Source organism: Tinamus guttatus, unplaced genomic scaffold (assembly GCF_059628265.1).
Source record: "Tinamus guttatus ecotype Peru unplaced genomic scaffold, ASM5962826v1 Tinamus_guttatus_pri_ptg000245l, whole genome shotgun sequence".
NCBI lineage: Eukaryota > Metazoa > Chordata > Aves > Tinamiformes > Tinamidae > Tinamus > Tinamus guttatus.
The window spans coordinates 755,992-783,942 of NW_028288779.1; the positions used below are offsets into that span (position 1 = coordinate 755,992).

Below are 27,951 nucleotides of genomic sequence, written 5' to 3' on the forward strand. Positions count from 1 at the left end.
GAGGTTCATCACGCACAATCTATTGAAATGACAATTACTGATTAAAGTGCTTTTTTAATGAATATGTGGTTAGTTTTTTACTTGCCTATGTGTTTGCCATAGTAAACCGAAATATGGCTGTTTAAAAAATATATATTGAATAAATATATTGTGATCAGAAAAATCTGGTGATGACAAGAAATTAGCAGTACAATGTAGAAATTTTTGTCTAAACTGCAAGCACTTACAGCACCAGGTGTGAAATTAGCTGGTGTTTGGAATCCAGTGTCTGATGGATCCACAAATACACTTTGAACCTGTACCAGCACGGTTGGTTTGATAAAGAAGGCTTAAATTTTTTCCAACCTACATTATTACAAATAACCTTAGTATACACACAGCAGTGGCACCATCACATAAATGGTGATTTTTATACCACTTTCAGCTGATATACCGCTTTTCAGTGTGTATTTGTTTATGTTTTAGGGAGAAACAGATCTGTCTAATATTGATTGCATATTAATGTCAACCTCACCTGAGGTTGTGTTGTTTGCTCTATAATGGGGTATTGATCATCTCTAATGCCAATCTTTACTTAGAAAATGTAATCATATTTGTTTCACATCTTTAACTGTTTTCATGCAGATAAGACAATATTTAGAGCGTCTATTACTTGCCTCTAATTTCTTGTAAGGTGGAAGAGTGTTTTTTTGCTTAGGGAGGTATTTCACAGAGAATTCTTTCTGTTTCCTTACTTGACTTTTACCTGATCATGAGTCATTGTGTAATTTTAAACTTGGAGCTCCTTAAATACCTCCTTTTATAAGGAAAAAAAATGTATTTTATTCTTGTTTCCTGAAGTATAACCTCCTGTCCCCACTTCAAGCTTTTTCTGAATTTTCAGCATAGGTGGATTAATGTAACATTAAACTATCCCAGTGCAGCTCGAAGGTTAAGATGATTCTGGCAGGAAGTGAAGAGGATTACTTTAAAGGCAATGAATATGATAATTTCCACCCTAAATGTAATTGAATTGTCATGAGGCATAGAGCATGCCAAACTTTGATTCATACATTACTTATATAGAGGAGAAGAAGGCAAGCTATGGACACAAATGGTTTCAGCATTAATCAGGACGTAATTTTTAGTGCAAATATGGTTTGCATTCCTTTAATCAAAGGCTTCAACTTTGTTTCAACTTCTGCTTTTTCCATTTGTGATGGTTTTTGAAAAGCCTGTGTCCTTTTTAGTATGTTTTCCCTAAATACAAGCAGTAATACGTTTGAGCTCTATTCATTGACAATGTCGCCCTATTTGCTCTTTATTAGTTGATCTGATGCATTCGCAAATCAAATCTCATTCCTCTTATGCTTTTAAAATAGTGATAGGAATTTTTTCCCCCTTTCTTCAAGCCCAATGAGATTCATACTTCAAACCTGTAAGCTTTCCCCAGATGTATCCTTTGGAAAAGTAAGGGTTAAGTTTGCCTTATGCTACACAATGTCAGATGTCTAAGCAAGCAGGAAATTCGCTTTTAAGGCTGGAACTCTGTAAGGAGGCCCTGTAGCCCAGGCCTGTTTGTGTCTTGGAAAAGCCAGCGCAGGAGCACCCTGCGTGGGCAGCACCAGGCTGGGCAGCAAGGATGAATCCGCTCCCTTCTTTCTTTACAAAGAGGGAATTGTGTCTCGCTGCTGCAGCACGGAGCTGCAGGCCTTCAAAATGTAGCAGATGCAGTTGGCAAATTTATTTATTTTTTTTCTCCTCCAATAATTGCATAAACACATGACTGTCGGGTCTTGGCACGACAAGACCCATGAATGAGAGTAGCGCCATTGGCAGGCGGTGACACGCGGAAGGGAGCCCCAATGCGGCGAGCGAAGAAAAGCTCCTGGAGGTGGCAAGTGAAAGCTCCAAAGGAGGAGATGCCGTTTCCAATGGCGAAACTCGGGGCAGGCGTTTTGTTGCCATCGTGCCTCTGTTTGCAAGGATGTTCCTGGCCTCCGTGTAGGCTCTCCTGGAGGAGCGCGAGGAAGGGGCTGACGAGAACAGGCTAAGGCTGGTCCAACAGGCGGATGAGAAAGGCAGCCTAGCACAGCTGCGAGAAACATGTCGGTCACTTCTAGTAAAGAAATGCTGCATTTGCACAAATAAGCGTGCTAGTAATGACAGAAAACATAAAATTCTACTACCAAATTGTTTTTCTCAGGCCAACTGTCTGCAATGTTATCATATTCTGGTGTTTACTGAGCTGAATTTCATGTCTGAGCTGCAGGTCTGATACTCCATCACCTCCTCTGCTCAGGATAAGGTTAGAGGTTCCTTAAGGGTTAGGTTGTGCAGTGTTTTTTGAACATTCCTCGTTCTAATCCCTCTGTGTGAATCTTTAAATCATTGCAACTTTTATTTCAATTTAGTATCTGTGCTTCAGATTTCTCATCCTTTATGAATGGTTGTTTAATTAACAATTAGGACTTTACTGCTTTGTTTGGTCTTCTAGTTTGTGGATTATGATTTTTTTTTAACTTCCTGTACTTATTTTAATAGAAAATGGGGAACTTTCTGAATTCAGCAGTTGAGCAAAGTACAATTATCACTTAATATCCTAAACATTATTAAGATGTCACTTCTGCCTGCCAAGGTCATATTTTGCCTTGCTACGATTGCTTTGGCATTTCTGCACTAAATAGTCTCTCAAGTCGAGATTTTTCCAAATATTTAGCTACTGTTCTTGCTCACACGGGAGGAATCTCAGCAGCTTTATTTTAATCCCCAACAGGTGCAGATGCTGAGCAGGATGCTGCTGTCAAACTTGCCCAAGAACGAGCAGAGATAGTTGCCAAGTATGACAGAGTAAGTAAACTTGCTAATAACGTGAAAACTCTGTATAATTAATCTTAGTAATGTTATAAAAATAAATCATGGTTTCCCCTTAGCTTTTGTTTGAAATATAGGGCAGTGCTGATCTGGTGTTTTCACTGTTCTGGGTATCATCTCAGCTCCTTTTTCAGTGTGAAGACTTAGGTGCAGGACTGGGGAGAAACAAGAAAAAGCGTGAGACTATCACAAATCCAGGGCTGAAATCTGCTCTGTGTGAGCAGTGACTAAACGTTTTCCTCCCCAGAATTGATGAAAATACTTTTGCTGGGGGATGGGAGAGGTGCGTTGCCTTCCCTGCTGGTGGTTGGTAAGTGGAGGAGTCCTGTCCTTGCGGCGCAGAGTACCCCCAAGGCTGTGCTTGAAGTGGCTGAATCGTATCTTCATTTTTTAGTTAAGTTGTCATAAACCTTGAGTCTCTTTCTTTCCTTCCCTTTTAGGGACGCGAGGGTGCCCAGATTGAACCATGGGAAGATGCTGACTATCGTCTTTACAAAGTCACAGACAGATTTGGCTTTCTACAGTAAGTAGCCGGCTTGGAAAAAAAAAAAAAAAAAAAAAAAAAAAAAAAAAAAAAGCATTCCCTTTAATTATGCTTGTTTATTGGATTGATTGCTTGGTGAAAAGATTGATTATTTATTTTAGTAGATCTCTTGGGAGTTCTGTTTGCTGTTTAAAGTTTGTAAACTTTCATTGTGCTTTTCAATTCTAACTTTTCTTAGTTTTGTAACCTAATCTAGTGTGAGGAGTGAAATGTTTTTAAATATTTTATTTGGGAATGACAAAGGATGATATAAAATGTGATTTTTTTTTGAGCTGAGTTAAAATGCAGATAAATTTCATGTGTAACATAAATACTTAAACAAAAACTTCAAAGTCCTCAAAATGATTTAAAAAAAAATTAGAATATCGATCATTTTAAAAACTGTAAGTTTACATGGTAGCTGTGTGTGAACACTGACATGACTCAGTCTTTTAAAGTTAAATTTTATTTGACTTCATGTATTTAGAAAACCCTATTGAAGTCTCTGCAGGTTTGGGACCTAATGTTGGATCAATTTGTAAAGTCAGAAAATGTCAGAATCCCAAACAAGTTCATAGATGCCTTGTAAGAAATGATCTCTGTCTTTCTTTACCAAATGAAAGGTGATAGCATTAAATTGTTTTAGAAGCTTTGTGGTTGGCAAAGGGAAATATTTCAGACATACTAACTTGCAGAAATCAAATGCAAGCTGAATTGCTACTTTTTATAAAGTCCAGTCAAAAATTTTAATATATCCAAGCATAAATGTCATATACTAAAAATTGTGAAGTGTAGTTGGGCTATCTAGAAAAAAATGGCGATTAGTGGAGAAATGAATGTATTTTAGCAGTGTGTAGGATTTTTGCTTTTTGAGTTTTTTTTTTTCTTCTTCCTGTACTGTAATGTCATTGATTTAATTATCTGTTAATTAAACAGTTATGTTTACCTGTGAACTGCCTTCACGTCATTAGGAGACAGCTTTGTGCAAGACTGCCAGACGGTGTATTTTACACATAGAGATCTTTGTGTTGGTGATCTACGGCTCTAGCATGTTGTGTTTGGGTTACAGGGAAGAAGAATGTTCTCAGTGGAGAATGGAGGGCAGGATTATTTCTTGTGCAAAAATTGTTGAAGCCGCTCTTAAGTTCACCACTGACACAAGTAGGAAGCGGGTCAAGGTCCCTGGGTTGCGAGGGAATTCTTGATTTGGGTGCTTGTATGAACTTCTGAACTTCTCCTGTTACTTGAATTGTGATGTTTGCTTTTTATAAATATATTGAGCATGGAAGAGTGTTACTAATATCTGCTGCTGTTGCTGTTGCAGTAAGTCATTTCTGCACTGTGACTGAGTATCGTAATCTTTAGGCTGTACCTCCTTTCTAGTAATGTCCTTAGTCACTGATGAAAAGTCTATGCAGGGTTTGTTCTCTACAGAGTCAACTTCAAGGGGTGAAACTGGAAAGATTTGTGGAATGTGAGCACTGCACAACTGAACAGTGTTTGTAGGCACTCCGTCTCTTCACTAACTGTGCAGTGCTCTTTGCTTAGAAGCTGATCTGTGTCTCTGTTTAAGGCCGAGTTTGCTTGAGAGTATCATCAGGGCTGCTTTATGATTCTTCAAAGGGAGCTCATTTTAAATGACAATTCTATTTTCGAGAGTAATAAAATCTCTTGTGATATAAGAACTGTAATTAGAATGAGCATATCAAATGTCTTTGGGAAAGACAATGTATATTGCACTATCAATCACAGCTACGGTCTGGGATTCACGTACACTGCAGTACAGAGCCTACAGAAACTACTGCTTCTGAAAGAAAGGAACTCTTGTTTCTAAGATAATTTGAAAAGGCAAATGGCATAAATGCAGTGTGCATGAAAAGCTCCAACAGTGGCCTGGATGGATGTGATCCACTCCATTCACTGGAACCTTGAGGAGGGTAAGTCAGCGCTGCAGGTACAGTTAAACGTTCAACACTTGCTGTGCCTTGCTGACCATTCCTTCCTGAGCTGTCAACGCCAGTAATTCCCTGTGAAATCATCTATTTGCAGCATGAATTAAAAAAGCAATCTAATGCACACAGAAAACTAAAAATGTGGGGACAGTAGCAGGATTACTGGCATCATGTTAAGATGATTATGCACTTGCTGTGTTTACGTCCACAGCTTAAAATACAAAATAGCTGAAAAATTGTTTTTGTATCATAATGCTATTAGATGGGAGGAACTTATCAGAAATTCAGGTCTTGCCTGCTCCAGTGGAGTGGGCCTTGATTGCCATCAGTAGTTAGTAGTTTAAACCTTCTCCCCTGCCTTGGCTGTGTCCAGTTTGTTGCTTTCCTTGGCTCTCTTAACACAGGTCCAAAGCTTATCTGAGTGCTGTTTGAGTGGGAAGATCTGCATGGTGGGATGGAGCACGGAAGACTTCGGAAGAAGAGGTTTAGTCTTGAGACTTACCCTACTCTATTCAGAGTAGCAGAGGGAACATGCTTTTTTATGTAACGATACAGAAATCAGTAGTGCTTAGGAACAAAAATGGAGTTTGCCTCAAGCTGGACTATTTAACCTTGAGACTAACTTTTGTTTAAGGCTCATGGAGGGGAGTATCTGTTGAGTAGCTCTGCTCAGTTCCAGCAGCTCTTTGTAATGCTTAGGACCATGCTTATCTAATGAACTGTCTTCATTTTAATAGCTATTGCCTTAGGAAACAGAATTATGTGCTGTGATACTGTTCTCCATTTTGTAAACCTGCAAATGAATCTGAAACTTCCTTTGGCTTCAGATAGTAAAAGGTATTTGGTATGACCAGGCTATTGAAATAACTTTGCAAAGTGCGAAATCATTATAATAGTGAAGATTAATCGTATGAAATGAGTAGATGGAAATTTTAAAGCTGGATATGAGAAACTTGGCCAATATACTCCCTGGGGAGCTGAAGGGCATCTCTTCCTGGCATGCTTAAAACTGGAAAAAAAGAAAAAAAAAAAAAAAAAAAGGGGGGGGGGGGGGAAAAACACCCGTTGTCAGTGGGATGGGCTAAATTCTCAAAGGATTATTTTCAGTAACTTACAATTTATATGTGGCTGAACCCTGCATGAACCAGCAGCCTGAGACAAAAATCTCATTATGGCATAAAATATATTTTAAAAAATGCCCTTACCGATTGCCTTTGTTGCAAGACTTTGTTGCAAAGAGGTGATAGTTGAGCTTCATTGAAGCTATATAGTGGTGTGGGCTGAACAGCCTTGACTCTGGGGATGTTTATGTCATTTAGTGTGGGCAATTAACACAATCTTCTGATTTATGATACCTCTGTGTGTGTATCTGGATATCCCTATAAGTGTGTATAATCTCGTGCCCTTACCACCATCCCAAGGCAGAAAGGCTGGCTCAGAGTGCCCCCGTGGCCACAAGGGCACTGCTGGGGCTGAGCTGGGGTGCTGAGGTGCCCTCTCAAAGCAGAGGAGTCGCCTCACGCTCACACTTGGACTCAGGCCATAGCGGTTGGTGCTTTACAGCGCAGTATTTCCAATCCTGTCGCATTAATTTCAGCTTGGTCAGCAGAAGAAAAAAGGTGAGCTAACACTGTTTCATGTTTCTGCTGTCTCATACAGTATTCATAGCATTGTTCATCCTAATTGCTATGGATGTTTTTCCATTGAGTGCTTTTGAGTCCTCCTCAGTCAACTTCACCTGGTACATGTGAGGCAGGGCCTATGAAAGTCGTAATTTTCTAGCGGATTGAACTTGGAACACCCTGCATCTATGAGAAAGGCTCATAGACTCAAGGCCCTTCCTTATTGAAGCCTGAGCCAGATTTTAAAATAAGGGTTCTAAAACTTTTCACTGTGGTCTGAGCTTTCAGGGGATCTTTGCGTTGTGGATGCTTCTATTGCAGTTTTTCTTGTAGTAGTAATTTACAAGGGAATGACTAGGAAAGAACGTAAAGAGACTTCTGCGCGTTTTCATCCTTGTAGCAGACATCCCAATAATTCCTTGGGATCTAGGATTTCCCCAATTTAATTCGTCAGTCCATTACTGCTCTGGATGGTTTAAAAACAAAAAACAAGGAGAACTAATCTGGTATCCCCTGGGGCAACTGCAAATCCCCTGCTACTCTACTCCTTGGAACATTTTGAGAGATATCTTTAGTTTTCATGAAGACTGCTAAGATGAGTATTGAAAAAATTATGCTTATGGTGGCTGTCACTTTGGGGTTTTTATTTTTGTTCTTTTTTTTGTTTAAGCATCTGTTGTATGAGGAAAGACCAAGCGAGCTGGGCCTGTTTAGCCCAGAGAAGACTGAGGGGAGATTTGATCAACATGTACAAGTACCTGAGGGGAGAATGTAGGGAGGATGGGGCCAAACTCTTCTCCGTGGTGGCCAGTGACAGGACAAGGGGTAACGGGTACAAGCTGAAACACAGGCAGTTCCACCTCCATGTGAGGAAGAACTTCTTTGCTGTGAGGGTGCCAGAGCCCTGGAACAGGCTGCCCAGAGAGGCTGTGGAGTCTCCTTCTCTGGAGATCTTCCAAACCCGCCTGGATGCCACCCTGTGCCACGTGCTCTGGGTGTCCCTGCTGGAGCAGGGGGTTGGACTGGGTGATCTTTAGAGGTCCCTTCCAACCTCAGCCATTCTGTGATTCTGTGTGATCTGGTTAGTTCAAAGGACAGACAACTGTATTCTGCTTTTTTCTTCCCTGTCTTGTGTCAGGGTTCACTGGTCACACGTGCAGTAACTGGCCTGGCTCTGCAGAGCAGCCTGAACTTTGTATGCGCTGCCAAAATAGAGTAGAAGCCAAAAGCAGCATTTTGCAGCTCCAAAGGAAACTCATTGGAAGTAGCAATTTCTGTCCTTCCTCAGAAAGCAACAAAGCAAAATGCATTAAAAAAAATTCTTGGCTTTACTTTTTAACTAGCAATTATGATTTATATCATCCACTCTTTTGTTAGTAGTGTTTGTAGTGGTCAGTAGTGTGCGTGTTCTGTTTGGATTCTTTATGTATCCATATAGCACTGTGAGCTCTAACAGAGGTTTATCGTTGCGCTTTATAAGAAAGCTCTTTAAAACAACAATATGGAAAGAAATAGTTGTAGTTGTTTTGGGGAATTTGGGGCAGGTACAGCTCATGGCTGTTTTTGACTAATCTTTGTTGGAAAATGTACTGTAGTGACTGATACATTTTGAAAAGCATTGCAGTTGATGAGGCCTTAACACACATGAAATGCAAATAATAAACAGAAAGCTTGCAATTTACTTTGGAGCTTTTCAATAACTTTTCTATTTCTACCACTTGTTAATGGATGCCATCAACTGGATTGTCCTGTTCACTGCTGATTGTGACCTGTGAAAGGCATAAGCTGCCTTGAGACATTAAAAACAACCCAAACATTTTTTCTAGATTATTATATTTTCTCCACCTACACCATTTGAATTCTCAGATATTAATCTGTTGTTAACAAGTTGTTAAGTTTTGTATTAATTGGTATTAATAGCAATGTGTTGTTATTGGGAGAAATACAGGAACGCAGTCAGGGAATGCAGAGGTGCGACAAGAAAAGCTAATGCGCGTTTGGAATGCAATCTGGCAAGGGATGTTAAAAATAACAAGAAAAACATCTTTAAATATATTAACAGCAAAAGGAATATGAGGGAAAACGTGGGTCTGCTGGTGAATGGGATGGGTACCCTGGTTACATATAACACACAAAAAACAGAGTTGCTGAATGCCTTCTTTGCTTCGGTGTTTACCAAGGGCAGCCCTTTAGAGCCCCAGGCCCCAGGGACAAGAGAAGAAGCCTGGAGAGAGGAAGACTTGCCCTGGGTAGAGGAAGATTGGGTCAGAGACCACCTAAGGAAACTCGGTACCCACAAATCCATGGGCCCTGATGGGATGCACCCCAGAGTGCTGCATGAGCTGGCAGATGTCATAGCTAAGCTGCTCTCCATCATCTTTGAAAGATCCTAGAGAACAGGGGAGGTGCCGGAGGACTGGAAGAAGGCCAATGTCACACCAGTCTTCAAAAAAGGCAAGAAGGAGGACCCAGGCAACTACAGGCCAGTGAGTCTCACCTCCATCCCCAGAAAAGTGATGGAACGGCTCATACTGGCCGTTGTCTCCAGGCAAGTGGAGGACAAGAAGGTGCTCAAGAGTAGTCAGCATGGATTCAGCAAGGGGAAATCTTGCTTGACTAACCTGATAGCCTTCTATGGTGAAATGACCAGCTGGATAGATGAAGGGAGAGCGGTGGATGTCATCTATCTGGACTTCACCAAGGCTTTTGACACCATCCCTCACAACATCCTCCTGGGCAAGCTCCGGAAGTGTGGGATAGATGAGTGCACAGTGAGGTGGATTAGGAACTGGCTGGACGGCAGAGCTCAGAGGGTGGTGATCAGCGGTGCAGAGTCTAGTTGGAGGCCTGTAGCTAGCGGGGTCCCCCAGATGTCAGTCCTTGGTCCAGTCCTGTTCAATTTATTCATCAATGACCTGGATGAAGGCACAGAGTGCTCCCTCAGCAAGTTTGCTGATGATACCAAACTGGGAGGAGTAGCCGATACCCCAGAGGGCTGCGCTGCCATCCAGAGGGACCAGGACAGACTGGACAACTGGGCGGTGAAAAACCTCATGCAATTCAACAAGGCCAAGTGCAAGGTCCTGCACCTGGGGAGGAATAACCCCAGACACCAGTACAGGCTGGGGACTGACCTTCTGGAGAGCAGCTCTGCAGAGAGGGACCTGGGTGTCATGGTGGACGACAAGATGACCATGAGGCAGCAGTGTGCCTTCGTGGCCAAGAAGGCCAATGGGATCCTGGGGTGCATTAAGAAGAGCATTTCCAGCAGGTCGAGGGAGGTGATCCTGCCCCTCTACTCAGCCCTGGTGAGGCCACATCTGGAGTATTGTGTCCAGTTCTGGGCTCCACAGTACAAGAGGGATGTGGAGCTGCTGGAGAGAGTCCAGCACAGGGCCACAAGGATGATCAGGGGCCTGGAACATCTGCCCTATGAGGAGAGGCTGAGGGAGCTGGGCCTGTTCAGCCTGGAGAAGAGAAGGCTGAGAGGGGACCTGAGCAGTGTCTCTAAGTACCTCAAGGGAGGGAGTGCAGAGGATGGGGCGACCTCTTTTCAGTGGTGGCCACTGACAGAACTAGAGGAAAGGGCCACAAACTGAAGCACCAAAAGTTCCACAGGAACTTAAGGAACAATTTCTTCCCAGTGAGGGTGACAGAGCCCTGGAACAGGCTGTCCAGAGAAGTTGTGGAGTCTCCTTCTCTGGAGATCTTCCAAACCCGCAGTCCTGTGCCACGCGCTCTAGGTGACCCTGTGTGTGCAGGGGGGTTGGACTAGATGACCTCTAGAGGTCCCTTCCAACCTTAAGCATTCTATGATTCTATGATTCTCTTGTGCTGTTATTATCTTGAATACAAAGCTCTGTGGTCTGACTTGGATGATTCAGCTTAAACATTTTTCTTATGTTTATTTATCATCTGTTCAGTAAAGTGAAGCTGAGGATGTACATGCATCCTGATGAACTATGATGTTGATACCCAGGAATCAACTTGGGGAGATTTCTACAAGTTTTTTTTTTTTTTTTTTCTCCCTAGGAAAAAACATATACAGTCAAACTACCAGTGGTAGAAAATAGTTTTTCTTTTTTTTCCCCTGCATTCCTGAGTTTCTTTTAAAAGTTGGATCATGTTCTCGCACTCATAACTTTTAGGGTAGTTCCACATTAATTTTGATGGGATTGTACTGATTTAGAGCAGCTGAGAGCCTGACTCACACTTTTATTCTCTTTATCCCAGCAGTATTAGAGTAGTGAACATGTTTTTTGAATAGGTTGCTAATGCTGGAGATTACTGTGTAGCCTGAGGCACATTTCAAATAGAAGAGTTTGTTATTCTCCAGTTCACTGAGATTCTGAGGCTTACCTGCTCTTTTTTCCCTATCAAACTTTATTTTTTGCATTCTATTCTATGCATTGCATTTTTATTAGCTCTGTAATGGATTTTTTTCAGTGTACTGCCAAAATGGAAGTAGGGGAGGAAAGGAACGGAGAGCTGAGACAAGAACAGAGAGATACTTTATGAATCTTTTTCTTAACCCTTGACTTTTTAAAAAGGGCATAATATGGTAGGATTGAATTCCTCTCCTTTTTTTCTTTTTTCTCCTTGCTAATTTATGGAGAGTCTTGCTGGAGAAGAGTCCTTGATTTGTAAAATATTCTTTTCTATGTTCTGTAATGCTTTCACAATACAGTTGTAGAATTGCGTCTTCAAGAACAACATTTTTTATTTAAGCAGGTAACCTGCCTGATTTGAGCAGGTACCCAGGCAAAGTCTGCTCGGGTAAGAGGTTTAAAGATTGATCTCTGCTATAGGAAGCAAAAGAAGTTACCCTGAGACAGGGGAAGATTTGGTAATAGAAACTAGAGAGAGGGAAGGTAATTTTTTAATAATGAAAGAAATGTATAAAAATCCCTGTTGAATAATTCTAATTTCACATTTCTGTTAAAAAAATCTACTTGTCAAAGCTTAGGAAAAGAACACTAAAGCTGGAGACCAAGTTGGAGAGCTATTGTTGATAGTGACATACAGTTAATATCCTTAATTTTCTAGGCACAATAAGTATTCCCAAACTGATTAAGTGACATGACGATGTGCGAAGCAGCGAAATATTTATTCTTGGCTCATCAGCTCTAAGTCGCATTAATTTCTGGGTATTGCAGTCATTAACAGACTCGCTGGCATTTTCTCCTCCCGTCCTTTCCTCTCGGCTTGGGGAGACGGGGTCAGAACTATCCGTCAGGAAAGTGGCTTCGCGCTTCCCTCCCTTGGGAAGCAAGTTGGCTACTCAGCCTCTTTGAGCTGCCAAAGATACGTCTTAAAAGTCAGACCTCAGATGTTAGAAAAGACCCGTGTTTCTCTTAATTCCCTTCTCTACCAAATACATGAATATGCCTTATTTTGACCATGTATATATTTATTTTTTTCATGCAGTTATTTCTTGCTCCTGAGAATAAAATCTTACCGGGAAAATGCTGCTGCATCCTTGCATAGTGTATGATGAAGTCTGTCCTATAATGTGTGCAGTTCCCTAGACTGGTTTTGCTCTGAAATATTCACTGCTAATCAACATATTGAGGAACTGCTGTTTAAAAAAAAAAAAAAACTCTAATTAACCTTCTTTCCTGTACACTGAGGATATTTTTATTGAAGTGGAGAAATGGATTTTTTTTTTTTTAAAAAAACCAGTAATTAAGATTCAAAATGCTTTTTAAAATTCATCTTACCAGTGTTAGGCAGCATCCTTTTTTCTTGCTTGCTGTCACAGAGGGCTACTTCTAAAAGAACATTTTTAATTGCATTACAAAGTGGGGTATGAAAATGAGACAGCAATATAGCAATTATTAATGAGGGAGGTGGTTAAAATATTGAGCCACCTGAAACCATCCATCCAGTTTTAATTACTGGATAGTTAAATAAATAAATAGTTTTAATTATTGAGACCAGAACTGCCGATTTGACCTGTCTATGAATTTTATTTAGTTATTGTCCAGTCTGACCCGTTAATTTTACACCCCTGCTTCCCCATTAGGGACCGAACTTTGATCTCTGCCTTCATGTCTGCTTCTGCTCATGGGTGCCTGGTAATCCTTTTCTTTGCATTGATGTATTTAAACTTAGTTCTTAAAAACTCGGAGAGGAAGGTAGCATTTTGCAATAGGAATGCATTGACTCCTGTAATTTGTGAGAATGGAGGAGAAATGAGACTTTCACTCCCAGCTGATCACCTGTGAGCTACAGAACTGTGTACGATCTACTATATTCAGGTGTCACTTGTGTCCTCGGTGACGTTACTGGAACCAGAGAAGTAAGAAGTGCCCTGTTGCATGTTGCCTTCTGCTGTTTGAAGCACAGCTGAGCGAATGACTAAATATGGTAAAAATATGCTACAATTGGTACAATACACATATAATAATCTGATATACATCTGCTTTCTTGAGTCTGGTTTTAAGTTGCTGCTTAAGCCCTAAAATGCAAAAATTTAACAACGTTATTATCAGTTATTTTTCCTACAATATCTGCAGAGTATTGAAGTACCTGAATATAAGGAATGGCCAGAGTGAGATTCACTGACATTCATTGATTGTTAAGAGTGTAATTGGAAAAGGGCTCGGGGGACAGTTTTTAGAAATTCAAAAGTGCTTCTTCTCTAGATGCAGTGAAAGACCCACTAAATGAGAATTTTAGCCTGCAGAAGATTAATAAAAGAAGCACTTGTAGTTAGATAAAGCATTCCATGTCAGCAGTTAACAAAAATATATTGCTGAAACCATCTGTCTTAGTTAATTTATGTTGGAATATGTTTTGTCTAGGGCATGAATTTTTATACAGATGAAGCTGCCAGCATATAAATCCAGGATCACTATTAATGTATAGTGTAAATGATCTGAACGGTATCTGCTCTTTAAGCACTGCTTAAAAGCAATCTGTCTATATGGTTAGGAACAATCCTCCTTAGACTTTTATGTACATCAGAAGCAAGGCAAAGTGATTCATTCTTCTTAATTTGTCTCTTTGCCATTTTAGGTTTTTAAGGTAGCTTGGGCAAATAAGTGTGGTGTTTTTTATTTTTTTTTCTGCTGCTTCTTTTTAAAAGATGCTTGGAATGTGATGCTGGGACCTTTTTTAACCTTGATGTTTGTGTCTTCAGTCAAAGTGACTTCCCAAACCATGAGAAGTGCTGCTGTGCTTATGCAGATGACAGATTTCCTCAAAGCTCTTCTGATTCCTGGCTAGAAAAACTTTAAAGTTTGCATTTTCCTAAAGATGATGTGTTTCAGTATGTGGCCGTTAGAATACAAATACACTTTTCTATGTATTTCATGTAATTGTTTGTATCAGAAGTAAAAACTTTATAGCTAATTCATCTTCTCCAAAGCAGGAAAGTACTTAAATAATAATTTACCGCATTGATATATAATTGATTTTGCTAAGTCTCTCTTTTTTTTTTTTTCCCCCTTTGCTAATGAGTAATACTCCACACCCTTTGGGCAGGGACCATATTTTTACAGAGTTGTGCTCTGCCTATTGGCAGCACCATCAACAGTATCCGCAAAAAGTTGAAACTAAAATCTAGTTATAAACTCACATATGAGCCAATCCTTTGCCAGTACTAACATTTTTTTCTGCGACATATTTGCTGATAATTATTGTGTACCATATCACGTTGGCTTATCCTGTATGTTAATTAATTGGCTTTGGCTTGCTTATGAATTTTAACAAAACTTCTGAAAGCTGCTTTATAATCTGCTGTAGTTGCCACCCCCATACTGTGCAAAGGTTATTTGGTGAAATTGAAAGCAAATGATTACAGGAGCAGAGCCTCAATTATTTTGATGGATGCACAGTCCAAATTGTGAGTATATAGATAAAATATACAAGGGAAAGAAGAAGGAAATGATCAGTGGAATTTTATCTTGGGAAAATCCATTATTTAGTTTAAAAGACAATTTTATTATTTGCTCCTTAATATTTTCAAAAAAAACCTTTTCCGTCATCATTAGTATCGTTAATTTTGAAAAGGACCCTGTTGCCTTTGATTTCCATTTAGAGGTTGGAAGATGAAAGCAAGAGTTCATAATCAGAAGTCTTCTGAAAATTAATTTTTTGGGGACTAAAAGATCTGAATTTGTCATTGAGTACTTAGATTTGAGCTTTAAAAAGTAGAATAAATTAATCATAGGTCTTAGGGAAGGCATGAAATTGGAATATTGTTTTACTTGTGGTTAATTAGATTCAGTTACTTCAGAAGACAGTTTGCTTTGTGGTGCATTTTGTGACAGTAATTTAATGCAAACATAAAGATAATCATTTTAAGTAACAAATGTTACATCCCCTGTGAATTATTGAATTGGTTTTATTTATCTTCCCTCCTGTAAGATAACGATATGGTTGGTAGCTAACTTTTAAATAGAGATCAGTGACTACATTGGATGGAAAGAGGAAACAAAAGCTGCCCAGAAATGCTCTAGATACGTACAAAATAGGGTAATATTCTGCTGCAAAGCATCATTGCATCTATGCACGCTCTCACTTTTTCACTTCGACAGTTTTATCTGCCTTGTATCCCTGGCTGAAAGGGACACAGAGCTGCAGGAACATCCAGTCCGTATGTTTATTCTTGTGGATAGTTCTCCAGGATAAGGCACTAATTCCTTGGCTACAGTCACTTTTGGCAAATTACCCCATAGCCTAGTAACCATTCATTCTAGGGAACATGTATTCTTTGCTGCCACATTGGAGTTTTGGAAGGCTCTTACAATTTGAGTTACATGCTGTGCTGCTTAATAATTTCTTTTGTATGCTGACGCTTTTCTTCAAATATCTGCCTGCTGAATTCTTTCCATTCTGTCTTATCTAACCTGCCCGTAGTTGCTTTTCATAAACTTACTTTTGGTTACTTCGCTTCTGATTTCTGCACTTTACTGATGTTTTTTGTAGATGTTTTGCTCACATATTCCATGCTCGTGGAAGTTTCAAAAAGCTACGAGTGACTGGATTTTTAAAAAACTCTTAACCATGGAAGTAATTGCTTCTGTTATTTTGTATACTTTGTCAAGTAACTAGATCATGATGTAATATGTGTGGAAAAGAACAAAAATAAAGGTGTAAATATACCTCTAAACTTTTTAAAGCTGTTATTCCTTACAAATATGTTTTCTAGCAGTAACAAATATACTTTCATCTTGTATTTTTTTTTTAAATCATGTGTCATAATTGAAAAAGTGCATGTGCAGCATCTGCATGTACTTCTTAGTGGTCGGGTAAATGACAGTGTGAAGATATGTTCTGCAGGAAACATGTGAATGTGATATGAAATATGTGATATGAAACGTGATTCCAAAGTACTTTTCAGTTAACAAGTACTTATATCGATACAAAATGATGCTCGTTTGCTTAGTGGTAAGTTGAGGACAGGATGAGAAGATAGTTAAAAAAATAGTTTGAGAAACTTCTTTGTTTAGGGGCTGCATTGTAGGTTTTTAAGAGCACCCAAGTATTTCAGTGAGTTGATCGAGTTCCACACAATTAGTTACTCCTGGGATATTCATCAGGAAAAGATCCCCCCAGTTCTGCAGAGCTCACTGGTTACTTCTCATGACCTCGTCTTTAAGGAAGTGATACGGTTTGGAGTAGAAGTTATGAGAATAAAAAAACAGCTTGCAAAGAAATGAGAGTGTAATCATAAATCTTAGTTGCCATTAATTTTGTAGGTTTTTGTTTATTTGTAGGTTTTTAGTTTATTAAGGTCAGTTTTTGCCTCCCTTACCCCGCTTTTTTTCCTACTAGCAATGAATAACTCTTGACAGAACAGTCAGAATTTGTGCTATTTAGAAATGTGAAGAATTGAACTGACCTTCTGGATTTTGCAGTTGTAGAGCTTATAAACATACCAGGACTGATGTTTACACTAAACATCTTTCCAGTTTGGTAGTTCTGTACTTAAATCCTCAGAACTGAAGCTGATAGAGGAGCCCTTACATTTCTTAAACACATTTGAGCCAAACTGGAAGCAGGAAAATATTCCAGTGGAACCAGCAGGAAACTTGCTCTTCGCTCCAGTGTGAATGTGAGAAAAGAATAACTGTGATGAGTGACTAATGCGAGGAAGCCTTTCCTTGGGTTTGTAGTGAACAAATACATCAAAGTGCTGTTTAAGGAAAACTGTTTTAAACAGCAGAAGCAGGTGGGTGACTAAGCTTGTTCAATCTGAGGCTCTTCCCAGTTTATTTAGATTACAATATATGGCTTCATGTAATAATGGTCAAAACCATTTAAAATGCATTTATTTTAATGCATTTAATGCACATTTTTAATGTTCCTAAGTGTCAGTTATTTATGCATTAAGACTTTTAACACTTATCTTGAAAAACGTGTCAAAGCCAGTATTAGTCATAGTGGGTTTAGAGATGAAAAAAATCTATCCATCATTTATAATTAATTAAAAATATACATTCTCAATAAAACCCATGTTCTTCAAAGCAAAATCCTGGTTTCTTTGAACTAACAGGCTGCTTTTGCTTTGCATTAAATCCTCCCAGGAAGGTGGTAATATCCCAGGTTGAAAACGGGAAGAAGTTTTTGACCAGGCTGTGGAGGGATGTTGAGTCGGCTGCTGGGAGTTGCCTTCAGCTCCGTCTAGCCTGGGCTTTGGTCGCATACCAGCTCTAATGAGCCTTAATTCCTGCCCAGTTATCAGGTGGATTTGTCAAGTTTGGATCTTTTATAATTGTGGGCAAAGGAATGCTGAGATTGCACTGCTGTTAAGTGAGACCTTATTTACATGAGTGCGGTTGTCCATGGTTAAAGGCTCTGACTCCCTTTTTTTTTGTGTATCAGGTGTTGAATGGCTCCAAGCTAATTGCATTAATCAGGTCTACTCTTCCTCTCACTGTCCCCTGCTTGAATATTACTGGAGCTATTAAAGCAGTTGCCTTATGGCAGGATGTTGCTGTATAATGTTAATACTGCTTCACATTATTGCTTGGTGGGGTACACAGACAACAATATTGAAAAATACAGGTTTAAATTGACTAGGAAAGAAGGGAAGGATTCCACATCACAAAGATAATGAAGGTGTGAATTAAGCCGGTTAGGCTGAAGGAGGAGAGGAAGAAGTTGGCACGATAAAGAAAAAAAATAGCAGGCATAATAAAAGCAAATGGAGTAATGGGTATTAGCTATTTTCATGCCTGATCTTGTCTGATCTTTTTCTTTTAAAGTGTGATAGTGCTTCTGAGTATAAAGCCAATTCAGTAAATGGAAAAGTATGTATTGAAAATACTGTTACGGATTTGGAGGGTTTATTTTGCCCACTGTGCCTTTGCTTTGCCCCTGGTCAAATAGACCTGAATGTCATGTGTGTTTTTTTTTTTTTTTTTTTTTTTTTTTTTTTTTTTGCTATTTCTATTTATTTTTCTTTCTTTCCCCTCTCCGAGCTCCCAGCCTCCTGCTTTATATTTTTTCATTTTTCAAGTAAGCTTAATTTCTACATGAAGTTACATAACCTGAAAGCAGGCCCTGTGTATATTAATTTAGCTATATGGGAATCATGCACAATTCCATGTTTTTCTTTTTTCCTTTTTTTTTAGTCATTCAGAGCTTCGGGTGTCAATGACTGGAGTAAGTTTTTTTTCTAGCAGGTTAAACTCAGACCTTGGTCAAGTTTTGGAGGGTTTTGACCTTGCTTTTTCAGGAAAACTTTGAGATACTTTGAAAATATTTCCAGAGGATCGTGTCTGTTCCAGGGCTGCTGAAAACAGAGGGCTCTGCTTTTGAAACTAGTTTTTAGGATGTTTTGGTGCATTTCCTTGTTACCTGTATTTGTTATTATAACAAGACTCATCAGGAATGACCACACATACCCAAAAGAAAGATTTAATGAGAATCTAAAGCAGTTACTTTATTTTTGTGACTTATTTATCAGATCTGTAGAGTGTAAAGGGAGCCTTGCTGCTCACAGGGAGCTGCTCGGGCTTCAGGAGCTGCAGGTGCTGCCCACCGAGGAAGGGGCCCCCATTCTGGCACTAAACAAACATTTTAAAGTGCTGCTCTTCATGCTTTATAACAACCTCCCTATTTATAGTTAGATGAAAAAAACTTAAAATTTTGAATTTGGACTAAATACCTACTTAAAACAATTTTCCTTTTTTTTTTTTTTTTTTTCTTTCAGACTACTTCCTTTCTGTTAATCAGAATTTTTCTAAGACTTTGAGAAAATGTAATTTTACTATCCCAAGCCCAGCAGTGTCTCCTGTGGCTTTGCCTGGACACAGTAGTAGAAAAAGAAAAATCTTTTTTAGGGATATTTCAGCCAGCAGGAGCATGGGCTAGTAAGCAAAATTGATATTGATGTTAAAACTACACCTAGGGGCATAAGTATGTTCAAAAATAGCTGGATTTAGAAAGCAAATCTGCATTAAAAATACTTGGGTATGATTTTTTCCTTCATTGGAAAGGCTTTTCTTTCTTTACTGTGCTGCCAAGATATCACTTCGGCTTCAGGAATGCGGCATGGTGTGCTTTTAAGGAAAAAGTAATTTTTCGAATAATACATTTTATTTGAAGCAGTGAAAGCTGTTTTGATTTTGGTTTCTTATCTACTTCTATTTCCTTACGTAATGTCATGAGTGTTACTGTGTTTTACTCAGGAAAGCTTCTCATAATTCTTGCCTTCTGCTTAGTTGCTGGTGAATTCCTGCTGTAAATTAATCCTGAGTTTTGTGCCGCGATGAACCAGGACTGATGTGACCTTTGTCTTTGTTTCCAGCCCAGAGGAACTTCCTGTTCACGATGTGGCAATAGAAAAGGTAAGTCCGGCGTCGCCCAGCTCTTCAAAGAGGAACTTACAGGTTTATCACCCTTTTCTTAAATATAAATGGCTACAAAGTTAGGAGCTGAAGTGTTTTATTGGTTTGCATTTCCAAAGAGCTCTGTTCCTGTGTCCCATAAGGATGTGGCCGTTGAGGCCATGCTTAACCAGCTGCCACGTCCCATGGGGTCACGTAATACCTGTCCCTAGGGCAAAGGAAAAGCTCTTTTTTCTTCTCTTGCGTTGGTTCAGGTGCATTTCCTCATACCTGACCTGAAATTGTTGCATCCTGATGTTTTCCATCCCACTTGATCACATTCTGAGTGTACATCTAATTTCATTTCCTTCGAAAGGACGCAGCAGGGTGTTGAGCCCATGGGCATCACCGTCAGACAGCCTGCAATTATTGTACTCTTACGTGTTTTAAAGCTCTGATTCACAGTAGCTGTGTAGCTTAGCCTTAAATTATTGGGTGAAAGTACTGCCTTACTCCACCATCCTGTATTTGATTCATACTGTCTCAGACAAAATGTCAACCCAGGAACAGTATTTACTGAATCAGTGCTAAATTGGAAATGTAGTTTCTTTGGATAATCATGCAGAAATGCTCCTGGGTTAGACTCCTGATCACATCCTGACCTCTGCTGGTCTGAGCCTCAAATCCGCTTTTTAGCAGCAGTCTTTGGATCTTTGCAATTTGCACTGTACTGTTCCTAGGGTAATTAATGTGCTGTGTTATTGGGGACTGACACTAAAAGCTTTCTGTGCAGTATGTTTTCAAATCACTTATTTGATCGGACTGTTCTTCCTTGCTTTCTTTATTACCTGTGATTTAGAAAAATACATCTATTTGTAAGTGGTATTTTGATGTAGTTTGTAGCTTATGTAAAGAGTTGTCCATACTTGTGAATTTCGAATCCCTGCTCATTCATATACATTCTAGTGTAGAATTAAACTGGGTTTCCTTTGTAAGGTATCTGCATCCATAATGCTTTCAGGATGAGAATTATTACTGTGAACGCAGGGTAATTTTCAGGCTTCATTACATTGCCGGGCACGTGACTACTTAATAAAGCAAATAATAAATAAATAATAAAATAAATAATTGCCCTATGTTATGGACTAGTCAACCTTCAGATAAATTGTGCAGCCCTTCCTAGGGAGGAAGGGTCATCCAGAAAAAAAAAGGTGGATGGGGAACTGGGAAAAGCTGGGAGTCTGTATCTCAATCTGGTTTTGAAATGCTGCAGAAAGTTCTTTACATCACTTTTATTTTTGTTGTTGATTAATTTGATTATTAATTCTTCAGGAAAGGCACTTCGTGTTTTATAACTCTCAGCGAGTTTTGATTTTCGAGGCTTCTGCTAAAGCGTTGCTGTAAACCCCAGCTCTGGCACCCTTTTTCCCCAACTAAACTTCATGCTTTTGGCTCTCAACAGTGTATTATTTATTGACTACTAAGAAAACTTCCCTGCTCCAGTTAGGGATGCTGTTATTTTCAGTGGGTGAAATGTTTCAAAGTGTAAAACATGCTCAAAGACAGATAAATGGATTTTTTTTCTTTTTGTTTTTCTGAGACGGCTACATGGGACTTGCCTAAAAGAGGCATCTGCAAAGAGCATCCGTCTACTGTGCAATAAGCTGCCTCAGATCCGTGCGTGTTTTCACTGCTGCACCTGTTAGACATGAAAGTGAACATAATTCAGACAAAAAAAATAGCTAAAACTTTTTCAACAACCGAACACAGAAATAATTGCTATTTTGACTACAGTCGGATCACTTGAGAACTGGGATAAACTGACATGGGAGACATAAAAGCGTGAACAAACTTGCATTGAAGAGAGCTGCTGACTCAAAAGACTGAAAATCTTGAAAGCAGATCAAAGATACAAACAAAAAGACTGTGGGAGCTGATGGGTTTTTATTTTTCTTGTCAATTATCTGAACAACCTGTTGAGGGCAGAGACCTTTCCTGACTTGACAGCGATGTTATTCCTGCAGTTTAAACTGTGGCTAAAACACATCTGAGATGTTAAAAAATCTGAAAGGTTTGGAAAGGTCTGAGATAGAGAAGAATCAGAAGTGTGTAATTTAGGAAACTTTTTTTTTTTTTTTTTTTTTAAACATTTCCCTTCTAAATGATCCCTTAAGTGCTTTGAAAATAAAAAGGATGCAAGTGGTTAAGAAATCAACAAGCGCAGCATGGAACCTGAACAAGAATATGAAGATCTAATTGCAACATGAAGATCTAATTGCAACATGAAGAGTAAAGCTGAGAAAGCAAAAGTGCTTTTCTCCCCATAACTTCTGTGTACTTCCATCAGGTTTAGGTCAGTTGGATGGAAACACAAATAACTTTAAAAATAGGTTGTTTCCAGGGCAGTTCATGGACAGAATCTTGGTTGAAGTGGACCTGAATGGTCATTAAATTGTATTTCTGCTTTGCACGGCTTTGATCTGCTGGACTGAGGAAATTCTTTGCCTGTTTTATTCCATCGATAGCCCATAGATATTTCATTGAATTATAACAAGAGTTTCTAGCTTTTAATGTCTAGAATTAGAACCTACTTCCATTTTTATCGCTGCAGTGTAACTCTGTATGCACTTATGAGTGTGCTTTATTTAAAACTTGTGGGTAGTTTACCTCAACATATGTTAGTTTGCTCTATCAATGCCTTAAATCTGCTCATTCGTTTTTGTTAAAGCATTTTGTGCCCAACATAAGCACAGGTTTTTATTATTAATTGGAAAGAAGCGAATTGCGTTCAGGGCAAGTCGAGGTAGGGAAAGTCATCGCTTCAATGTGGACTTTTAAAGATTGCAGTAGAAAAGCTTTGCCTGAATGTTTACTTAATAAAAAAAAAAAAAGGGGCAAGGCCTTTCTGTACTTGCCAAAAATGTGTAGGGAAGAAGCTACTATAATTCTTACACTAAAAGCCTCCTAAAAACCAGTATGGCAAAAAAAAAAAAAAAAAAAAAAAAAAAAGTAAATGAAAAAGCCCTGATTGTCAGCACTATACGAAGAATTGTTATAAATAAGAGCAGTTCAACTTAAATGGTGTTACTTTGTTGCTTTTTTTTAGACTGAGTGAACCAGAAACTGAAGATACTGTTATATTTTTTTCTCAATTCTTAAAATGCCTAAAATAAATCATGTTAAATGTATTCTACTTGAAAAGACTAAAAATTGTGATTTCATTTCAGCAAAAGCACCTTGAAATCGAAAGAACTACAAAATGGCTAAAGATGCTCAAAAGCTGGGAAAAATACAAGAATAGCGAAAAGGTAAAATTATGCCTGTTTTTTCTTTTTTTCACTAACTGTCAGTACTGAATGAATGTAAAACCTTAATTCAAGTTGTACTGTTTTCTCTTTATGTAATCAGAAGTATACCTGGGGGAAAAGAAAAGACTTTTTTCAGTTTTTTCACAATGCAGTAATTAACATATGCCTCAATATATACTACATATATATCGATACATATATATAAACCTGAGGTTCAAACATTAATTTTTAAGCAGGTTCAGTAGGATATTTGAACTGCTGTCTGTTTACTGCATTGCACCTGCATGGTGGATTTGGGACCACACTGCATGCCGTGTTCACATCTGCAGAATAAATAGTGGTGCTGATGAAGTCTTGTCTTTCATGTACTGAGCCAAGCAAAATTGTTTTTGATTCCTATTTTGAGAAGGAGAGGAGAGTGAAGAGAAGGAAAAATGCTTTCCTCAACGAGAAAAGAGAGGACACCTTTAAGTGAGAATACCTGCCTTCTTCAGGAATCGTAAATCCCTTTTCAGGGTTATGAATTTTAACTTTACTTTTCATTTGTATGCTGGATATTGTAGTAATTCATATTTAAATTTAAAGTTACTCTTTTGAGGCACAGCTGGTGTCTTACTAAGATCCCTGAGTTCTTTATTATGATTCTCATCCGTGGGTTTATATTTTATTTTATTTTTTTTACTTTTTTTTTGGTCCCCAGGTTTACGGAACCGCCTGGGAGAGCTTTCAGCCATGGTTCAGTGAAAACTACCTTAAATAACTCTCCAAGGAAACTGATTAGTCATAAAATGGGGCATGTAGTTTGATGTTTAAATTATCTGTGCTGGCAGGCACGATGTTTTGGGATACTTGAAGATATGCAGTTGATTTGTTAAAAGGAAAAGTTGCAATGAGTCAGTTTTCAACTAGTAAGAATGGGAAGCCCTTTCTGGCTGATATTTTTTCCTTCCTCTTCTCCTTGGAATAGTTCCGTTATTTTGTGAATAATATGCCATGCAGCATTCATACTCTTTGGAGGCATGAAATTTTTGATGATATGAATGGGATCTCCTTTTGAATAAGATGCTTCATCTTGATGGGCTGCCTTTTTCAGCAAGGAAGGACTGTTTAACTCTATTTATCCCTGAAACATTTCGGCAGCTGTTCAAAAGTACCTTAGAGTACTATGGCATTTCTTGATTAGAAAAGAGGAATAAAAGGATTTTTACTTTGTAAAGTTACACCTAGATTTTAAGTAGATGGATCACTGACATATAGGTTTTACACCTTATAAAATTCATCTTCTACAATTACTCACATCCCATCATTTGCTGTTTTTTATTTTAAGCAGGATAATACAAAAAGTTCTGTAACTAAAGATGCCAACAGCATCTTTAAGTGTTTGCTTGTTTTAAAGGGCAGGTAGGGTTTTTCATGTAAGTAGTTTATTTGCTGGCAATGTAGTCTTGATCATCTTAAACCGATGATGAATATAGTAAAGAATTTTGGTTGGGGAAAGATTTGATAGAGAGATTAGTTTTCCCACGCTGACTTTGGATGAGGTTTTCATAACTGTTCCTGTTTGGACTCTTCAGTGCTTAATGCATGGGGTGTGACATTCCCAAATTCCAGTGATAGGGCTTAAATCCTGCTTTTTTTTTCCCCCAGGGGTTTTTGTTGCTACTCTCTGGTGGTGCTGGGCCCCTTTGGTTGGGTGACACACATTATGCATCTCGGGTCACTGCCTCAGTGACCAGTGTGTGGAGCCAACTTACCCCTCGTTGCTCTTCTGTTTCAGGGAATTATTCCCTGCAAAGTGGAAAGGCTTCCACGGGACAGAGAGAGACCAGAATACTACTTAGCTTGCTAGGCAGGGTGTTTTGCTGAGACATAAGAGATGCTACAGCTCAAGTAGAGAGAGAATTTTGCTCATCATCTCCCATGCTTGTGGCACCTGTATCCTGCCTTTGCTTTTTAGATTTTTAACTTTGTCTTGTACTTTGCTCTGTTTAAAAATGTCCAAAACGGTGGTTGATGTTTCTCTAGGTATCCATTTATTACCCCATTTTTTTCTTACCGTCCTACTTTCTATCCTGTCTGCTTTTGTGAAAGTAGAAGTTAAAGGTCATCACACTTCTGGCCTTGTTTCTCGTTGTGGTGATGGGCTGATTTGAAGATCACTCATCTTCCCAAACCTAAGGGATGATCAGACAGCTGTGTAACATCTACTTAGTTGCTAAGAGCATTATCACATGTGACCTTTCAGGTAACACGGTGGCTCTGCGTTGTTCAAAGAGCAAAGGTCTCCCTCCCTACTCACCAGTCCCATCAGTCCATTTTACACTGACTTAAACCGAATCATCCTCAGTCCACCAGGCACGCAGGAGGTATTGCAGATCAGCTGAGCAGAAAGAGCTTCAGTTAATGCAACAAATCATAGACTGGACTATAAATAGTGGCAGAAATAATTCAGCATGTTCCTAAACAGCATGGACTTTGCTGGGGGCTAGGAAAAATCTTTACTGGTTGTTGAGCTCTGTTAGAGCACTCAGACTTTAAAAACCAAGGGTGTTTTCCCTATTCTTTCTTGCGTCTTTATGTGGTAAGTGAAGCAGAACATGGAGTAAAGCATCAGCCTGTTCCTCCTCCCAGTGGAGGAGACAGTATTTTTTTCACTGCTGTTTGTGATGAGCCTGGTGCTGTTGCTTAGGGTTGTACAAACCTCAAAAATAAAGAATTTTTTTTTTATCTCAGAAATGCAGGTGGGGAGGAGGAGAGGAAAGGACCCAAGGATGGAGCAAGTACAAATGGACATATTACATTCCCACTAGAGTATTTCCACCAAAGTATTTCTGTCCTCCACTGTCTTCCTTCATCAGTCTGTAACTGAAGCTGCCCGAATGGAGAGGGGAAGGGAGGAGGAGAAGCGCTGGGGGCGCCTGGCGGGGCTCAGCTTGGGGCCTGCACACAGAGCCCTCACGGGGAGCCCTTGTCACCTGCCCCAGCTCTTCTGAAGGCCTGTGGCGAACAGCTCTGGTTTTGCACGTGCTCTTTCTCATATGCAATCCACAGAAGCTAAGAAACCCTAAAGACAGCAGCGTTTATAGATGTTCTTTCTTTTCCTTATGAATATACTTTCCTATAGGACTTCAGGTTTTAAATCTTATGCTTCTCATCACTGACATTTTTCTTTGAGGTGGCCTGCTTCTGCTTGTGTGCAGTTCTTGATATCAAAGAATGCTTTGCTTTCAAGAAAACCAGTTGCACATCTGGAAGTAGCAGGAATGGTAGTGCCCACTCCTCAGACTAGGGCTATGTGATAGTGGCCTTGTGTTTTGACCGTGAACCAGCTGGACTTGAGAGATTGCAGGAGGGGAGGTCATAAAGTTGGGCTTTGTGGACCTTGTTATTTGAGAAGATGACTAGTATTTATTTGGAATATTCCCAATCTGAGTGTTTTTGTTTCCTTTGTAAGCTTTTTTTTTAAAATTAATTCCATATAGAGTCTTGTTTCATTACTGGGTGGTCCGATTTGCAAATCCAATATCTTCTCGAGTGAGTAGCTCCTTTTGAATTTGCAGAAGAGCACATCTACATGTGGTATCTTTGTCATCATTTGTGATAGTCTGTGCTATGAAATACTTTGTTCTCAGGCTGCATTGATCTCCTACATAGATAGCAGACAATGAAAGCCCTGAATCTGGTGTTCTGATCACTCTAGCCAGGCCCTTGATACTTCTAATGACTCAAATTGTTATTGAGGATGCACTATTGCTATACTGTGGGTCTGAACAATATAGTTTAATGCCATGGGAGACTTAAAATCGATTAGGACCTCTCTCTCTAGTAAGTTTTCTAAACCTTACTTTCTAGCCAAGGTTTAAAAAACTTTGGAAATTTGGCTCATGTTCATTCCAGGACACATGATCAACACGATCTCTTTGCAGAATGACACTCCTGTAGCTGCTGTTCATGACTTTCAAATGACAGAATTATCCTCTCTTGCAACCTTTATCAATGTTGGGTTGAAAGAGTGATGTTCCCTGTATGAGCTGAAGTCTGGATGTACATCTAGGGAAGCTTTCTCCTTGGACAGGAGGAAACTATCCATATATAACTGTATACATATTAAAACTGCTGAAGCTTTTTAGTGCCCAGGTCATCTTAAAGGTCAGTATTAAAGGCAGCAAAGTTTTCTTAGACAGGTACCTTGAAATTGTCTTTCTGTGGTTAAACAGTGACAGCCTCTGGGTTTGCTATAGCATCTTATGAGTTAAGAATTTTAGCTTGAAAGAGGACAGAAAAATACCATATTTCTTCTGCAGGCTTTATTTGTATGCTGCTGTACATTGTGTTCCCATTAAAGAGCTCTCAAAATACTTGGGAAAAGATCACATATTCTAAAATCCAGACGTTATGCTTTGAAGATATCCTAAACAGCATGAGGTTTACCAACACAGTTACAGAGTGTTCATTAATCTTCCAAACCTGGCAAACGGGTCTATCTAATGATGTTTCTGTGCCATCATTAAAATAATGGTAAAAACAGAGCTTCAGAAAGAACTCAAAGAAAAAAACCTCTGCTTTTGCCTTTGCTAGTCATGTCTTGAGATTTTCTTTTTTTCTATTTTTTTTTTTCATTTTTAAAGTTTCTGTGGTTGGTTGACCTGAGGTTTTGCTTGCTTTGAATCGCTCCTGGTCCTTTAAAGCCAAGATTAAGACAACTGGTCCTTTTTTCTTTGATTGGATGGTCTGTGTGCTCCTAGATGCTGGAGCATAGAGATGCGAATTGGAGAGGAACCCAGGAAGGCAACTGCTTTGCTCCTGATATGTGTTTGTTTATCTTTTCAAGTAAGCCCTATGAGAAGCAAAGCAGCGAGTGGAGCACAAGAGCAGTGTCAGAGGCAGCACTCACGTGTATAGATAGATGCA

The 27,951-nt window shown here is 39.2% G+C and overlaps 1 protein-coding gene across 3 annotated transcripts in view; it reads left to right on the top strand.

Moving 5' to 3' along the window:
- The window catches only part of USP6NL (USP6 N-terminal like), a 96,476-nt gene that overhangs the window by 41,359 nt on the left and 27,166 nt on the right, over window positions 1-27,951 (top strand). For all 3 annotated transcript variants that reach the window (XM_088526293.1, XM_088526291.1, XM_088526292.1), the window contains 4 exons: window positions 2,756-2,829; window positions 3,294-3,376; window positions 19,714-19,753; window positions 22,960-23,040. In XM_088526293.1, coding sequence (XP_088382419.1) covers window positions 2,756-2,829; window positions 3,294-3,376; window positions 19,714-19,753; window positions 22,960-23,040 — 278 coding nt within the window. The remainder of the gene's footprint in view (window positions 1-2,755; window positions 2,830-3,293; window positions 3,377-19,713; window positions 19,754-22,959; window positions 23,041-27,951) is intronic.